Source organism: Poecilia reticulata, linkage group LG13 (genome assembly GCF_000633615.1).
Source record: "Poecilia reticulata strain Guanapo linkage group LG13, Guppy_female_1.0+MT, whole genome shotgun sequence".
Classification (NCBI taxonomy): Eukaryota; Metazoa; Chordata; class Actinopteri; order Cyprinodontiformes; family Poeciliidae; genus Poecilia; species Poecilia reticulata.
Window position 1 is genome coordinate 1,741,222 of NC_024343.1, and position 14,445 is coordinate 1,755,666.

The 14,445-nt window shown below is 38.2% G+C and overlaps 2 protein-coding genes across 4 annotated transcripts in view; both read right to left on the bottom strand.

Annotated features, from left to right (window-relative positions):
- rab34a (RAB34, member RAS oncogene family a) overlaps positions 1 to 4,205 on the bottom strand; it is an 11,941-nt gene extending 7,736 nt beyond the window's left edge. The window contains exons 1-4 of one of the 2 annotated variants that reach the window (XM_017308066.1): positions 3,998 to 4,205; positions 2,548 to 2,644; positions 2,370 to 2,461; positions 2,222 to 2,287 (exon numbers count right to left, since the gene is read on the bottom strand). In XM_017308066.1, coding sequence (XP_017163555.1) covers positions 2,222 to 2,287; positions 2,370 to 2,461; positions 2,548 to 2,644; positions 3,998 to 4,110 — 368 coding nt within the window. In that variant the 5' untranslated portion in view covers positions 4,111 to 4,205. Of the gene's footprint in view, positions 1 to 2,221; positions 2,288 to 2,369; positions 2,462 to 2,547; positions 2,645 to 3,774; positions 3,909 to 3,997 lie in introns of those variants that run through there. The other variant, XM_017308067.1, reaches the window with a different exon arrangement.
- Positions 4,206 to 5,247: 1,042 nt separating this feature from the next.
- tlcd1 (TLC domain containing 1) overlaps positions 5,248 to 14,445 on the bottom strand; it is a 10,190-nt gene continuing 992 nt past the window's right edge. The window contains exons 2-5 of one of the 2 annotated variants that reach the window (XM_008424916.2): positions 13,362 to 13,444; positions 10,309 to 10,391; positions 8,243 to 8,687; positions 5,248 to 6,137 (exon numbers count right to left, since the gene is read on the bottom strand). In XM_008424916.2, the coding sequence (XP_008423138.1) occupies positions 8,283 to 8,687; positions 10,309 to 10,391; positions 13,362 to 13,444 (571 nt within the window). In that variant the 3' untranslated portion in view covers positions 5,248 to 6,137; positions 8,243 to 8,282. Of the gene's footprint in view, positions 8,688 to 10,308; positions 10,392 to 13,361; positions 13,445 to 14,445 lie in introns of both variants that reach the window. The other variant, XM_008424915.2, reaches the window with a different exon arrangement.

Consider the following 14,445-nt stretch of genomic DNA (forward strand, 5'->3'; position numbering starts at 1 on the left):
ACGGGAGGAATCGATTAAAATCAAATCTGGTATGAAAAAATCTTGTCATATCATCCAGCCTTATTCAGTATATTAAATTATATGACCAACTACATATTACTTAATATTCACATTTCTTTGCTGGTATTACCTAAAAGTGTTTCATTTTAACATCTCACTTGAATTCCCGATCTACATGCAAATTAATGTAGATATAATGTAAACACAGAGAAAAGGGGAAAAAAAAGATAACATTTTATTGTAGGTACAAACAGGATTGCAAAATGAACAGTGAATATATAATATACTTCCTAGCAGCTAATCAGACATAAGACTTGTTTTGCCTTTACTAGTGATGAAAACTCGTCACTGGAGGAGAGGAAGTCCGGCTCAGCCCCGTCCAGGATGACTGCAGTGTCAGGGTAGCCAACAAAGTCTGCAGGTAGATTTTTACATATCTGGTGCTCCGGTTTCCAGATCATAGTTTAACCAAGTAAATAAAAAGTTATTCCACGTTGTGATGATCCGGCAGACAGTGGACCGTCAGCTGGTCCAGGTGCTTGGATCCAATGGAAAGGTAATCAGCACAGCGATCATGGCTCAGAAACACATCATGAGGTGTTACAATGCAAACCTGAAAAATTAAAAAGAAAAAAAAACTAATAGGCGTTCATATTTAGCTGCACAAAGTAATCAAAACTAATAAATCCTCAGCTCTTTTTGAGAGTTTTGCTTGAAAATAAATTGACAATATCTCAGGAAATTAAATGTTTAAGTGAAATAGTTCTGGCATCTCAAAGAAACTGCAAAAATTTTTTCAGAGGTGTAACAACACTGCTACTTAGAAAATGCATGTTAAAATCTGAATACTCTTGAAAGTGTGCAGCTGAAATTTTAAAGTTTAAATTAATTTAAACTACTAGCAATCAAAGCAAAGGGTTTGCTCATTACCAACAGTAATACAAAAAATGATGCATATAAGAGGCATTAGTTTATAAAAGACCAGGCAAACCTAAATGTACCATTTTAAAAACAAAAAGCAGCAGGAGAATGTAACTTCATAGCCTCATTTTCTAAGCAGAATCTCAGAGAAATAAAAAGGAGAAATTACATTGCAAGAACAGATTAAAGCAGCCAAGTGGAAAAATTCGCTCTAACATGGATTATAATTATGAAACAGCAAAAGTAGATGTCATATTTTTGGGATTCGGGAAATACATCATTTGTACCATTTGTATCACTTGTTCTGTTTATTTTTTTATGTGGATYGGTGCCACTTAAACGGCTGTAAAGCGAAGGTTTTGGGCCTTAATCTGACTGACTACCTGTGTGGTTTGGATCAGGCTGAAGCGTTGCTGCTCTCGGCTGTTCTTAACTTACCCTGCTCAGTATCAGAGGGGCTCGTCGCTCCGACTGCATGTTAAATGTATGTTATATAATTGTCATATAAACAAAAGCTAAGGAGTTGCCTAAAAATAATTTCATACTCCGTATAACACAAACGCATCAACCCACGCACACGTATTGACTTGCCTTGTGCCGAATATCGCTGCCTCTGTTCTCAGCCTGTTCCCGTTGCAGTGGATTTTCTCCGGCATTATTTTCCTCCAACAAATTATTCCAGTAAACGAAGCACGTACAGCTCCCTTTTAACCTCCATCTTCCCGTTTCTGACGCTGGATCTTCAATATTCTCAAGCTTTGAAATAGCAGGCAGCTACAAACCGGGTGTTAGCTGTAGTGGCTAAGTTTTGGCTACAGTCCGCTGTCGCCTTGATATCAGCAGGAAAATGAAAAAACTAAGCACTGGATGGTACCGGCTAATTACTGGACACAACGACACACCACAAAACTCAATTGTTGTACCAGTAGCTCGCAGATATTAAAATTTTTGCGTCTTGTTCATGGTACAGATCTTGCAGCTTTGGGTAAAAACAATAGGAGAAAGCAGGACCCGGAACCAATCTATGTGGCATAAATTTAAACGGAAATACGTCACCACCTCTCGTGGCATATACCCCATTATGTTTGACAGGACAATATTTAACGCGGCTTCACTCTCCTTCCTGCTATCTTTAATAATTTAACTACAAACACAGTTAAACTCAGTACTAATACTCAACAATGTTTGCAGATATTCTCAGAGGTAATAAAAATAACATCCAGCTCTTAATGTTTGTACATTAGTAAATATTTTAATGAATAAACCACGCTTCATGCATTYATTAGYCTGCAGCGTTTACCTATTAATCAGGCAGGTTTTCCCCACAGCCAGATCACCGACCACGATGACCTTGGAGATTTTAAATCTGACACAAGGAATGGTAGAAGAGTCAGCCGATGAAACTACGTCAAGCCGAACTCACAGAGAGTTCAGGTGTCCGTTCTCACCCCACAGTGCCGGTCCGCTGCTCCTGGCAGGCYGTCCTCACTTTGTTGTTGAATTCTTCCGTAATGTGAAGAGCCACCTCCTTTCTGAAAGCCTAAAATCAAGAGAAAGGAAGAGGAAGTGASAGCGATATTGATTTTCTAAAACAATAAAGTTGACGCTCCCACTTTTGATTTTCACCTGAGGCAGCTGAGCGATGACCCGGTCCCGGCGAACCGGAGGAAAAACGCTCATGCCTGAAACTCTGAGAGACATGAAGCCTCGGGGTAAATGACGTCTGGAYGAGAAAAACACAAACGTTTCAACTGCTGTCACATAATGTTGCCATAGTGCAGGGATAATGAAAAAKGTGTGTGTCGTGTGGATCAATAAAATTGACAGATTTGACCGTTTTTGAAGTGCATGTGCCACTTTTGATGCCATCTTGTTCAGAATAGTACATGTATATTGGAATCAACRATGTGGTTGCAATACAGGGTATTTGCAGGTTACAGCAAGTCAAATTTAAGACTTTTTAATGGCGCTTTGATTGAAATTTAAGACAGAAAAACTTTAGATACAGGGCATTTTGGGGAATCCTTTGTCCTTCTCACACTGCACATAGCTCTCTACACACTTAACCCCCATACTGACAAGCTTAAAATGTATTTTGCACAGAAAGCACCCAGACTCACATGGGTTAGCAACAGAAGTGAGACAGTGGCATAAATGAACAGCCAGCTGGCGATAAATTTTCGCTTAACAGGGCAGTAATATGCATTTTCCAGGAACACAGTGCCACAAAAAAGCAACTATGATATCGTCAGTTTTTCTTAAAACGCTATGCAAATATGACTTGGGCCTCTTTAAAAACAAATCCAGCTTTTTGGATTTTTTTTTCTTCTGTTGAATAAAATGACTAAAATCAAAGGTAATTATTTTTCTACATTTTTCAGTGGGAGACAATGCTACTGCAATAAAAATATATTTTAAGGCTTTCCACATATCTTTACCATTTTGGAGGGTATGGTAAATTATTATTTTTGTAKACTGGGTTTCAAAACATTATCAGAAATACTTTAGCGTGGCACTAGGTTATGACTTGTAATGTTAATTTTTTTTAAGTAAAAAAAAGTTTAAAATATATAATGTTAAACATTTCTTTTTTAAATATATAACATCAATTTCCTCGAGATTACAAGCTAGCTCAGTAAATAATTTGAATAAATATTTCTCCTTCTAAATTCGTACATCTTTACTAGGTACTTTTACAGCTTTTATACCCACAGGCTATAGAATACAGGCTCCTACTACTACACACATATCCCGAGACGTCCTCAGAGCTACGGCAGCCTAAAGGAGCCAAAGGTTGATTACTCATGAAATGAAGGTAGCCGGGGCAACTGTAATCAGTACTGAGCCACTTACTGTCTGTTTTAATCCTATTGTTCATCAAAGCTCCGACTGAAGACAAAAGAAGTACAATTTACTTCATTTAGTTTCCGTCTACGTTCAGCTGTAGCGACTTTTTAAACTTTTATGTAACAACAAACCGCAAGTAAAAAGCTGAAAAGAGAGAACGTTGCTATGAGCTTCCTAAAGTAAACTATAGAGAGGTAGCGTTTTAGCTACAGTTGATGTTACGGGATACCTCAGCGATTCAAGATGGTCCTCTTCTCTCTTACTCCCCCAAAAGACGCCTCTTGCTCCACRCAAAGGCAACTCACGCTTTCCGTGTTTAGTAAAAAAAAAAAAAGGTAACATTTATTTATGGGGCTTGAGTTGAGCCACGGAAGTTGTGGGGAGCAGCCGAGAGGGACCGCAGCAGCTGCTGACTCAGTTCCCCTGGATTCATTCTTTCCTCCCACATTTTCCCCTGCTCGGCCCCCTGCTGGACAAAATGAAGAACTGCCAGGAATCTGTTCTAGTCTCCACTATCGCATCCCTGACAATTTTTAAAAGAAAAATTATTTTTCAAATTTACTAAATTTGAATACACAAAAGAAAATCTGGCTTAAATCTCAGATTTCTACTGACTTWTGGCTCTTTTAGCGCCACTRTTTGAGACGTGTGTGTAAACAGAGAGCAGAGCTGGAATTCTGACTTTTTAAAAGAATTCTGAGCAAAAAAGTCAGATTTATGAGATTAAAGTCTCATTCCATAGGCAGTAGCATAATCTTACATTGAACATTTTAGAGAACTCCAACCTGTAATTTGGGTACTTTGTAGTTTGGGGGCAGGGAGCGGGGTTGTCATTCTGATATTTATATTACTGTTTTCTGAYATTGAATTGGCTGCACAACAGGATATTTAATCATCTGTAGCTGCATTTCCATTGCAAATGTGCTCAAAGCTTTGTCTGTATTCCCTAATCCTAACCCAAACAACCTAACTCTACCTAGCACCTAAACATTTTATCAAAAATTTAGTGTTTTTGAAATTGGTGTGTTTCCATCCATCCATCCATTGGTCCATTTTCTTACACCCTTAACCCATCRGGGWYGGGAGGTGTTCCAGTGCCTATCTCAAGCTGTCAATAGACAAGAGGCTGGCTCAACCTGGACAGGTCACCCGACCATAACAGGGCGTGTTTCCATTGTGMGAAAAATATTTTCGRAATGTAAAATTGTGCAATTATATRGTCAATGGAAATGCAGCTAGGAAGCTCTTTTGATTGTTCMTTTCTGATTTGTAATATTTAGCATCCAACTGAACAATGGTATTTTCTGGGCTGAACAATTCATTGAACTCAGTTGTCTCAACTTTTGGCTTCATACGTTGGATGGGCAAATTTTTAAGATTTTWTTGGTAGAAAGTGCTGTGGACAAGATGTCCTCARAAATGATATATTTTTCAGCTTTCACATGCAAACTGAAACACAGAAAGAAATCATGACCCCTGTGATATTAAACGCTTTTTTATTCACTCAATGATTCGAAAGACACTTTYAATACAAGAGTCATTTAGATTATTGTGCTCATGATCAATTGAAATAACTGTTGTAACGCCTTCCCTTCATTGTGAGGGAAACTCAGAGTTATTGTAGTCTCTGCTTATGTTCAAAAGGCACTTTGGTGCGAAGGCACAACAGCAAAGGTCAGGCGCACATCAGCTCCGTCTATGCCTTTTTTCTTGGCGGTGGTTGAAATATAAAATGAAGTTTACATCRATCAGCCACAACATTATGACTATTAACTATTGGTAAAGAGAGTTAGAGGGGGCTTGTTTTGTTATGCCCTGATGATTTAGCACTTGCAATGTCCTCATGCCTTTTYGGAAATAAATCAAAGGTTATATTGCTAATGTCTCAGGGTACAAACTTGTCCATGTTTCTCTCCAGTCTTCCATGGAGCAAGACTGACCTCCAGTCTTCAACGAGGAAGACTGGAGGGCGTCTAATGTTGTGTCTGAGGAATAAACTTGTCAGTAAAATTTTACTGTCATCAGCAGTTATGACTTATGGAATGATCAAGTCCACTTAGAGCCAACAAACACGTACATCTTTAAAAATGAAAAAAACAAAAAGATCTAAAGGAATGTGCACTTGAGGACAAATATTTACAAAGTGTTTTACATCCATTTCTGAGGAAATAAGAGAAAGAGACATATGTCAATCAGGTTCAATATTTATACGTTGATCATCTCCAAAGTGTCGCTATTAACCAAACCAGCAAAAGAGATACACAGTGTCTGACCACACGATTGTGCTGCTGCCTGCTCGGTGTGAAGGATTATTTTCAGGGTTATTGTTCCTTGTGAACAGATGGCAGAAAGATCCGGTTTCAGCTCCACTGGAGTCAGAAAGAAACAGATTTGATCAAAGAGTCAAAGAAGGACCAAAAATAATCATGCATCATAGCACGTTAGCAGTTCAATTGGTCATGAACAACTCTGTCCRCTCCAGCATCTCTTCAGCCATACCTGGAGACATGGCTTCATAGAGACAGAGGGATTGGTTCACATAATTATACAATATTAAAATGCAAATTCAGAAAATTCCAAGTGTCAACATTAGTCAAAAACCCCTACAAAAAAAAACACTTTTCCCCATGCAGATGTAAAATATATTGCAACATACCATATAGTGAGTGTGCTGTACAAAAAGCAATAGACGAAACGCGATTACCCATTTCAAATACATACTGAAMTATTCTTAACATATACTTCAATGGACAAGTGTAACATTACCACAAGATGTTAGCATTCTGGCAGCAAATAATAGAAAGTTACAAATAATTTCAGTACCTCGTTTGTATCCAGTGCCCATTTAAAGTAGCAGACAACAGTCAACCTGACTCAAAACATTAGCAACATCACATTAAATAAGAAAATCCACCTGGCACCCATGAAGGTAAATTGTAACTGTACTTAAATGTATTTAACTTCCTTTTTCTTTTCTTTTCTTTTCTTTTTTTTGCTTTAGTTATAATAAAATGTTGATGTCGAGAGAGATTTTAATGAAACTATCAGTACCATTCTCATGTTTGTAAGCTAAATAGGCAGCTAGCTTGTAGCATTTAGGCTGGGAATGAATAAGAAAAAAAATGTCAGGAATGCAACACTTTTATTAAAATTAAAACAAAGATTATTATAAAATCAATAATTGGATTTTTTTTAAAGTTAACAACCATTAATTCTGTAATCTCATGTGGGCTATGCTAACTGCGTTTCATTCACTCACTGATAGGCTACAATAGTCACTCAGGTCGAAGTTGTTAGGGCCACTTTTTATGTTTTGAGCAATACTTGAGTGTCACAGAACTTCAACATTAATATCCCTAATATACAACTGTGTAAACAAGGTATTTCTAACATTTTAACTGTTTAGATTTGATTTTAAATATTAAAATACTCCTACAAACCCTAGAATAGCAGACAAATTAATTGTTGAGAGGGCAAACTGGCAACATTTATGGACATCTCTAAAGCTCATTACTTAACATAATTCATTTTTATTAATTTGTTTTCTCTCGTTGGTATGTTTCCATTGAAAACTAGGCGGTACAAGTTGTTTGTATTCTTATTCTATTGCTGTCATCCCAACTAGTCCCAGCTTTAATATTAGTACAAAGGAAAGATCTGTGGCATATTCTTTATATTTAGCTTACAGACATGGGATGGTCATCATTCTTTTCATTGTTAAATAAGACTAATGAATGCATTTTACAAGCATTACATTATCAAACAATCAATAACTTTAAAGGTGGTTTTTGTCACTTCTTCATAACCGTTAGTGGATCACTTTTTAAAAAGAATCACTGCTCACAAGAAAACAAAACAGACCAAAATCTATTTACTTCACACTGCTTGTTATTATCTTTCCATTAATGTTGAGTATGTCAATTTAAGAATCACATTCCATAAAGCCAAGCTTCCCCTACTTCTTATGTATCCATGCAAATTATTAGCACACAGTGCTTATACACAGTTTGATACAGAATTTAATATTAAATCCCACTCATTGCTATCACTACCCAGTCGACTCTGTATATTTTATTATGTAGTTACTTTATGCTTTATATGAGATGGTCAAAAAAATTGGTCTAAAGGCCCAAAGCTTGAGTCCTTCCAAACTTACATTTTAACCTTCAGTTGAAAAGTGATCAAGAGAAATGCTGATCACATTTTTACAAAACATCGAAGAAACCTTCTAGGTATTTCAGCGAATAAAACATTGTCCATTACGCCAAAACTTGTACAATTTCAAGGATTTGTCAGTTTTCACTTAGACTTCTGTTGAATTTAGTTAAAATTTCCTACTTTAAAATTTCTGTGAAAAAGCAGCACCCGAAAAAGTCTACGTGTTTTGGGGAGCTTATTCTTTGGCAGTGAATCTGGTATCACAAGCATATGTTAGTATGAAAACACAAAAAAATCTGTAAACTTTCAGTCTTACATTAAATACATGGGGTAGTCCAGTGAGCCACTCCCCCTGGTCAGTCGCTGAGAAACTTCTTGGAGTTGTTGTTGTGCGTGCCGTTCTGTCCCACGTACCTCTTGCTTCGGGGAAAGAAGTCCGTGCGGAGCAAACGATAGAAATAGATCACCATCATGATATTCATCATCATGATGGTGACGAGGAAGTATCCGCCATGGTCCAGCCAGGAGTAGTTGTGGACGATGTACCAGGTGAGGTAGAACTGGGTGCCGAGGCGAAACATGACGTAGGTGAAGAGGTTGGCGATTTTGTTGATGTGGTACATGGAGGAGGACTGAGCGTTGGCCAGCCTCAGCATCAGCCGCAAGTGCAGGGTGATGCTGTTGACCTCCACGAAGAGGGCGATCAAAGCACCGGCAATGAAGAGCTGGGTGTAGAGGGCGTACAGGAAACACCAGATCACCTGGAGACAGAACATCACGGTGAGGCTGTTTGTACCAACAGACGGCTAGCCTCGGGTTTGGTTTTGGACAATAAATTATTAACAATACCAATCGTGATATCAGTAGCAATATATAACATCTGACAGAACGTTCAATAGCTTCCCTGAACTCTTGTCCAGAACTGCACAACATTGTGGGGGATGTAGGCAAAGGAAAGACTATAGCTGCTCAACCTTTCACGGCAAGCTAACCTAGATTGATGGTATCAACAGACCAACTGACTCTTTGGTTACCCAGCAACAACATGTTGAGTAACTTGTGGAGAAGCAGTTCTCAAGCCTGATAAATGTTTGAGAATAAAGAAAAACAACAGCGTGGAGTGAAAGCTGTGGCTAAAAAAGGAAAGATCACGGCACCGGTTCACTCTGGGAGTATTTCAGATATTCAAAACAAAAAGTAATCAATAATCATTAGTCCTGTCAACATTAACGCATGAGATTAATCTAAAAAGTTTAACGTATTAATATTACATAATACCAATTAATCACATGACCTATAAAACATCTCTCCAATGGAGGATTACCTAGTTCAAAGCAGCACGGTCTTGTACTGCGGTGAGCAATGAAACACAAGTGAAAAGATGAGTGAGGAGATTGAGACTGGTGTGCCAAGTAGTATGTACTTATCGCAAAGATGAATTATCCTTCCACCGAAGCACAACCAGTTTATTGTTGACATTTCTAAATGACTTTTGAAACAAAATTACTTCTTTTAACCACCCTGAACTCAAAAATCTGGAAAACTGAGATGTTTGGTTTGAGACAATAAAAGATTTTTGTGCATTTTTACATTTCAAGCTCTCAAGATTAAAGCACGGTAATAAATCGTGACTAGTAAACAAGTAAACAGAAACAACAAATAAGTTATGACGTCTCTGTAAAGAAAATTGTCCTTTATTAAAAAAAAAGGAGGCTACCTGAGACCAAAACATCATCCAGTTTTTGGTACAAGGAGAAAGAAAAGAGACAAACGATAAATCACACAAATGGAAATTATTGCGTTTGTTTTAATTGATCAGTTAATTGATTCATTGTTTATTGCAACAGGCCTAGACAACACTAATAATTATCGATATCGACTGTTGTGAAACCTTTACATCATAATACGTTTTTCAACCATAATGTCCAGTCCCATCTTAGAGCGCCACAATCTGTTTAAAAGTTTACTTTTTCATTTTTTCGGTGTAAGATTATGCTATTGCAGTAAAAGTTGAATGTGTTAGATTTAATAGACACATACTGAGTAGAAATTCTATTAGCATTCATTAATATTTAAAGCAAAAAAAACATTAAGTGGGACAAAAGTCCAGCAATGTTTCTGCATCAATGGAAATCCTGTTTTCTTTAGTCATCTACACCTTGTTTGATTAAAAAAAAAAAGAGGTGAAACGAAACTCTCTGTGTTAACAACCCATCAGGTTAACTTCAACTCTCCTTTTTTTTCCATGTCCTGGGAACTTGTCCAACGCATTGCAGAACTTGATGTTATCTCTCTTTTGTCTTGTGACTCAGCTATGCTGTCTGAACCAGAAACGTCAGCTAGATCGAGTTAAAAACGAAAGCACGAGCACAAACATCTTACCATCGCGTGATGGAGTAGGAACTCCCATGATCCTCTGCCGTGTCCYGTCAGAATGATATCGCCTGCATCGTGCACAAAGTAACCTTGGGAAAAAAAGTAGTTTTGTATTAATGTGATGGGAAGTAAAGACATGGACTGTCCATAAAAAAAAAAAAACAAACAGATACAGCTTCAGAATGAAAGTGTTGTAGTTACACACCAACACAACAGAACTGACCTTACACACCCATTTAACTACGTTCGCAAACGCCTTTTAAAATGCATTGGGACTCATAGATTCCACATGAATAATTGATTTCTACTAGCTTCAAGCACTTATGAATTTGGTAATACCGTGTTATTCTCTGAAATTACACACTTGTCTCTTTCTCACTTTCAAGGAAGTCACTCTTCCTTGAAAGTGAGWGACTGCTTCGGCCATGAAGATTTTTTTTCACCAACAATGGCATCTTTTTTTTAACATTTCATTGTTGATTTTTGTCTGAAATTGAACAATTTGGTAGAAAATAGTCATAGATTAAATTTTTCTGATTAGCTGTGTAATGAGATGAGGCCACATGTTTCCAAATCTCTATTTCTGATTGACTGATCGGTCCTGGTGACGTCTCCTGTCCCGAACGTTCGAGAAGCTGCAACCAGAAGCCAACTTCAGCTCTGTATTGTACAATGCTGTGTTCATGCTTGATGTGATGTTGAATTGTATGTGATGTAATGTATCAAAAGAACACATTTCAATACACATATGGATATTTTATGTCCACTATTTTTCTTGATGAAGTGTGTGCCTAAACCATGTACGCTAGTCGTTAGCTTCTCCAATGTTAACACTAGCCTGCTGGACAGCAGAGTAGCTGGCTATCCAGTGGGTGACCAAGCTGCTCACATGCCAGTACAATGCTAACACAAATGTGTACTCTCTTTTTCATTTTTGCTAGTGCCGGCCTCTCATTAATCACATTAGCAGCTGTCACTTCATAATAATTATAGCCTCATGTGAAAAGGAAGTAGCCACCGCCTGGTGCGCAGCAGTCTTAATTTTGGACCTTATACCACTCCACAGTTTTCAGCATTGGAGTTATTGCTTTTTTTTTTTAAATACAATTAGATAACGTTTCTCTTTTTTGTGTAACTGTTAAACTCCTCTGACAGGAAAGCGAAAAGTCTCCAGTCATCATATTCCAGACATGCAAACTAAACGTTTCTCATTTGGTTATTAAACTGTGACAGCCTGATTCAGCTGAAATATTTCCACTGCCTGGGATTTTTTCATTTATTTATTTAATTATTTTTACGAGTGCCACTCTGAGGTGAGCATGACACACAAACAGCTGCTCTGTTAATGAGCCTAACCTCTCATTTCATTTGTGTTTGGGCTCTAAGGAGCTGTTTGAAGTTTTTAGGGAGGTGGAAGCTCTCACCAGACTTGTGCTCTCCACAAAAACCAAACCACACACACAACAGAGAGGCTCTAACAGACCACCACTTGAGGCGGTTGTTTTTGGTAGCCCTAGAGTTCGCCTGTTAGGATTAAAGGAAGAGCTGCCGACTGCTTCAAACAACAGAAAGTGAGATAATTACAGGCTTCTTTGTAACAGGAGGCAAATGCAGTTGAACTCCTCCCACACTTTGCCATGGGTGCAATAACATTTTAATATTCTCACATACAGATCAAATAACTTGGCTGGTTTTAAGCCAAAACCTTTTTTTTAATTGTGTCACCTTCTCAAATATAGACTTCCCTTCGTATTTTAACACATCACACAACCACAAATGTTCAGTATTGTGTTCAGTATTGTGTGGTGGCCTGCAAATTTCCACTGCAAAAGGAGAACTACAGTTATCAGCTTTACGTTTTCTAGAAGATCGGTAATAATAACGTAACAAAACAAACATCTAATCAGGCCTCATAATTAGGTGCTTGTGTAGGAATATATTGGAAAATGAGTCATGGCTTCTCCAGTAAGTGCTTTCATTATTCAGATTTTAAACTTCAAAAGAAGAATGTTAGTTTCTCCTCATGTTTTTTTTAAAGTCATATTTTCACATTAAAAACGACAATTAAAAAAAACAACTTTTTCTTTTTGTTCCCTTTTGTTCTGGAGAAAATCCAATTGGATTTGATTTTCTCTTCATATTTAACAAATTAAAAACATAAAATCAATTGCCAAATATGGACAGATGATAAACAATATTTTCACATCCATCCATCCATCCATTTTCTTACACTCTTGTCCCTTATTGGGGTCGGGAGGGTTGCTGGTGCCCATCTCCAGCTAGCGTACCGGGCGAGAGGCGGGGTCACCCTGGACAGGTCGCCAGTCTGTCACAGGGCAACACAGAGACACGCAGGACACACAACCATGCACACACACTCATACCTAGGGGCAATTTGGAGAGGCCAATTAACCTGATTTTCACATTTCACCAATAAAAAATCACTTTGTGAAACTTCAAAAGTTTAAACTTTTTAAAAATATATCAATCTTCCTTAACTTAGCAACAATAATATTTGCGTTGCTTTATGTAAAGCATTGCAAGGCATGAACAAACTTTTAATTTGATTTCCAAAGTAAAATTAAATTCTCCATAAATCTAACCTGATGAACTAACAGGTTAGATTTATGTTTGAAAAAGATGCTCAGTGGTGCTTGGACTTCGGCTCCATGCCCTGGGCGACACTTTATCGGGGCCAATGAGGCCAAAAAACATTTATTGTGGGTTTTTGGTAGGTGTCCATCTAGATTCAAACACAGATTATACTTAACACAGTTGGAGTGCTTTTGCTAATAAAGTGACTTCTGAATTCAATCGTTTGAACTACTTCTTTATTTTTTACTATTGTTATTTTATTAACAAAACAAACATATAAACCACGCCTCGTTTTTCTGTCACTGCACAATTACATGTTCCTTATGTTGCTCTAACCAAAAATCAAACTAATTAATTACATTGTTTATGTTTGTAATGTGACAAAATGTGAAAAAAAGAGAAAAACTATAAGCGACATGGATGTCGTTTTGGCACATAAAACAGACAGAGGTGCGTTTACTGACCTGTGGAGACGCAGATGAGCAGGTAGGACAGAGAGGTGTGAAACTTGTGGATGTTGCTGAGCGTCTCGGGCCAGATCACCGCGCTGCAGAGAGACACACACACAGGACGGATTAACGACTCTGGAAATTCACCTGAGTCAGACAGACAGCGGCTCGTTTACGGACTGAAAACCCTGACTAAGCAGAGGCGTCGGTAAGTAAAGCCTTTTAAAAACCTTCTTCCCCCAACAACAGACAACAATGCTTTCAGGGGATGTTTTAAAGGTACGCCGCCTCTCTGAGCTTTATACACCAGAGGTTTTTTTACTTCACAACATCACTCCTCTGTTAACCCTTTAGCCAGTGTTGCAGTGAGAAGTAGCTCTTATAATGAGCTTGGCAGATGCACAGTCCAACAAATCTTTGCTAATTACTGCTGGCTAGTCTGAAGGAGCTGAGTGGTGTAGTCATAGGGGAAAGGTTCTCTATGGATCAGAATCTGGGAAGCTTAAATCCTCCAAAGAGGTAAAGCTAGGCCCAACCAGGTGTTTTGCACAGCTAACTGGTTGMCAAGGAGATTAAAGGATTTCTCAAACATGCATGAAAGAATCAAGGCAACCCTCCAGGTCCGTTTTTGACGAGGGAATAACATTATAAGACAACGTAAAAGCTCAAAAAAGTCCATTTTACATGATACCGCCCCTTTAATAGCCCGACGTTTTGTGTGTGTGTGTGTGTAAACACGCCACAGTGAAAGCTTGGCTGTAAACCGTGCCATGCGTTATTGAGTCATTCCTTCACATTTCTGATTCAGAAATTAACAAAGTATTTACGTTACTGCTGACTCTTAATGTGGGGAAATGAGTCATGTGCGTCGATTCCCCGCCCCTCTTTTGATGCTTTCCCAATAGGAAATCAGGTTTTTCCAGTGGATTTTCTTTTGTCTTTTCTTATTCTCAGAAGCTCAGAAGTGAAAACACCAACAGCCGTGCGTTAATTCAGCAACAGAAGCAGTTCCGCGTGTCCCTCCCCACCTAAGAATGCCATTGTCCCAGTCCAAGCATGCCCTTCTTCTTCTTCTCCTGACTGCCACTGACTGTCACTG